This window comes from Trypanosoma theileri, assembly GCF_002087225.1.
Source record: "Trypanosoma theileri isolate Edinburgh chromosome Unknown TM35_Tth_14_V1, whole genome shotgun sequence".
NCBI lineage: Eukaryota > Euglenozoa > Kinetoplastea > Trypanosomatida > Trypanosomatidae > Trypanosoma > Trypanosoma theileri.
In genome coordinates, this window is record NW_021639856.1 from 499,243 (window position 1) to 502,393 (window position 3,151).

The 3,151-nt window shown below is 40.7% G+C and overlaps 3 protein-coding genes across 3 annotated transcripts; all 3 read left to right on the forward strand.

Annotated features, from left to right (window-relative positions):
• Positions 1–66: 66 nt before the first annotated feature.
• On the forward strand, positions 67–888 carry TM35_000142770 (uncharacterized protein; the record flags this gene model as incomplete). Its single annotated transcript, XM_029025722.1, has 1 exon — positions 67–888. One exon carries the CDS (start codon positions 67–69, stop codon positions 886–888), a length of 822 nt encoding a protein of 273 aa, XP_028883132.1.
• A 513-nt stretch (positions 889–1,401) lies between these two features.
• On the forward strand, positions 1,402–1,911 carry TM35_000142780 (uncharacterized protein; the record flags this gene model as incomplete). The annotated part of the gene is made up of 1 exon (XM_029025723.1): positions 1,402–1,911. The coding sequence occupies one exon, from the start codon at positions 1,402–1,404 to the stop codon at positions 1,909–1,911; it is 510 nt and encodes a 169-aa protein (XP_028883133.1).
• Positions 1,912–2,172: 261 nt separating this feature from the next.
• TM35_000142790 (uncharacterized protein) lies at positions 2,173–2,739 on the forward strand (the record flags this gene model as incomplete). The annotated part of the gene is made up of 1 exon (XM_029025724.1): positions 2,173–2,739. One exon carries the CDS (start codon positions 2,173–2,175, stop codon positions 2,737–2,739), a length of 567 nt encoding a protein of 188 aa, XP_028883134.1.
• Positions 2,740–3,151: the final 412 nt, after the last annotated feature.

The window sequence follows — 3,151 nt, forward strand, 5'->3', positions numbered from 1 at the left end:
AAAAAAAAAGGAGATATATATATATATATATATATATATATATATATATATAAAATAATAAAAGAAATGTCGCGGTTCTTACTTGTATTATTGACTGCTCTATTACTTGCTGTTGCTGTCATTTCTACCGATGCTGCGACGCAGTCGTATGTACTTCAACGCCGTGTGGATGCAACTGGAAGTTGGGAGCCTGTCTCTACATTCACAATTTCCCGCAACGGAGACTCCACCCCCAAACTAAAACAAAAACAACCCAACAAAGAGGTGGAATTATCCAAAGAAAATAAAAACGCCTTTGCAAAGGCTGCCTTTGTATACTACCGTCTTATTCGCGAAGAGGATACGGAAGGTAAACATGCCGTTTCCGTTGCCCTCACCCCCTGCTCTATTCTCCGCGGGTTTGAGGCTGTAGACTCTCGCACGATTGTCCTGCGGGAGTTGTTGGGCATTGCGGTTGGCGCCGGCACTTCTGCGGTTGGGCTGCAGACCACAAGTGAGACCAACGCCTTTCACGCCAAACTGGTGGACGGGGATGAGTGTGATCGCAGCATCCTCGCCCTCTTCCCGCAGGTGCGGCTGGAGACCCGCGTGGGCCTAGTGGAGCCGGTGGCCCCGCAGAGTCTGCCAGACTACACGGAACTCGAGCGATTGATGAATAAAGCGGAGGGGAAATCCCCACGCAATCGTCAACGCAAGCGCAAAACTGATGCGGCATCTGCAGAGACATCATCATTGTACGGTGAGCAATCATCACAACACCAACAACAGGGAGAAGAAGAGGAAGAAGAAGTGACAGAGGATAACCGTTCGTTTCTCCAGAAATACTGGCTTTATCTAGTCTTACCATTTGTGTTTAGCGTTATTCAGGGTCTTATGGCGAAGAAATAGTAAGAAGTGATGATGATGAAGAAGAAGGACACTGATAAAAAGGAGAACAAGGCGAGAAAGAGAGAGAAAGAAAGAGAGAAAGAGAGAGAGAGAGAGGTGTCTGTGTGGAAGGAAAAACAACAAGAAGAAGAAGATGTGGAAGAAGAAATGATTAAATCGCTTATGATTATGATTATGATGATGATATTGTAGAACCTCTTTTTTTTTTTCAGGAGAAATGTTTCCATGGCTCGTCTATATGGTGCAGAGAGTGAGAAAGAGAGCTGTAATAAATATTTATCATTTATTAATGTACACTTTGTTTTGTTATTATTATTGTTTTCTCTTCTTCACCTCACTCTTCTATTTGCATTTCTCGCTTTCTCATTGCCAATGGCATGAAAACAAAAAAAAAAAATAAAACAAACTATATAATCATATTACTCTACTAATACAAAAGGTGTGCGAGGCTCTCTTTCTCTCTGTTGTGGCACACTGAAAAAAAAAAGAAAAAAAAAAAGTGGAGTGTAGGAAATGTTGAATGGCGAAACTCCTCGTGAACCGTTTCACTCCGCATTGATAGACCATATGAGAGATGCCAATGTAGTTATTCAAGAGCAGGAGGCGTATTTATCGAATCTCCGACAGCAGTATGCATGTATTCAGCAGGAACTGAAAGAGTTGACGGAGGAGCTATTGCAGAAGGGTCTTCAACCTAATCTTGCCTTACTACGAGAAAAAAGTCAGCAACTGTCAACTGTATTTAATGCGGTGGACCAGTTGGAGAAAAGCATGGATAATATACATGAGTCTATCCTCACTTTATTTGCTACTGTAAATGCAATTGATAGTGCCCCAGATGTGGCAGGGAAGGCATCTTCATTTTTTGCCTCCATTGGGATTTCATTGAAGAGTGAACGGGCGAATGCGGGATTGTGGTCTCGTGTTCCTTCGTATCCAATGTTAAAGGGCCGCACTCCAAGGGAGTTCCTTGAGAAGACACATAATGTTTTTGCGCCGCTTTACGCTATCGAAAATTCCTGATATTCTGTAGGGTTCTCTGTTATTAAGAAACAGAGAGAAGAATGACTGGAAGAAGAAGAAGAAAAAAAAAAGAAAAAAAAAAGAAGTATACGTTGACATGAAGAGGAGTTCTTCTTTTTTTCAGGTATGTTATCGATACATAGAGTGTATTTGTGTTATCGTTTGAGTTTTCTATATATGAATATGTATATGTATGTGTTTTTTTATCTTTTTATCTTTTTTTTTTTTCACATTCTGAGGGTCATTAAGGAGCGACATAGAATGCTGCGAAAGCCATTTCTGCGGTTGTGCAAAGGGGCCGGTGCGGCAGTAGTGGGAGGAACTGTTAGTGGTGATGGCCGGGTCTCAGAAGAACTGGAGCGAAAGACAAATGATGTCTTTTCTATTCGCCGAGCTCCGAAGAGTTTGTTTGAGGAAACTATGCACAGTAACACACTCACAGACCACCCACTAACACATCGAACCAGTCGAGATGAACTTGCATATCGCAAACGCAAATTAACAGAACGTGGGAATTATGAACAGGCGGCGAAAGCAGAAGAAGAAGCGGAACGACGTGATGTGGAAGGACGTGCGGGGGCGGAAACACGTGAGTATTACAGTGCAATTTGTTTTGTTGTGCTTGGCTATCTTACTGCACATGCGGTGGTGTTTAACAAATTCTATCCTGATGATCTGCGGCCAAATTACTCACCGGATCGTGGTTACTCCGATGATGTTGCCGCGCGGCGACAAGATTTGGAGGCGGTGGATGAACTGGTTGGCTTATCTGTGCTTGAGGGTGTGTTTAGCAAACAAAAGGCTTTCATTAAGAGACAGATGGCTTGAAGAATATATATATATATATATATATGAAAGAAAATGACAAGATATGACGGACACACATACAAAGAAAGTAAAGGGAGAGCGAGAGAGAAAGAAAGAAAGAAAAAAAAAAAAACAAAAATAAAGAAACGAACAAAGAAGGGGTGATAACAAAATCAAAGTTGATGATGAAGATTTTTCAGTTTATACCTATATTTTTTTTTTTCGTTTGTTTGATGTCATTTATGACACCATGATGGTTGTATGAGTTATGAAATATAAAACGGTGTTGTGTTGTGTGTTTGTGTGGATGAGAGATCTTGTAGTGTTTTTTTTTTCCGTTTTTTTTTTTTTTTGCCAAATAGTTATCACTAAATTTCTGCACATTATACGTTCTTTTCCTCTGAGCGTTTTTTTTTTTTTTTTTTTTGTTTTT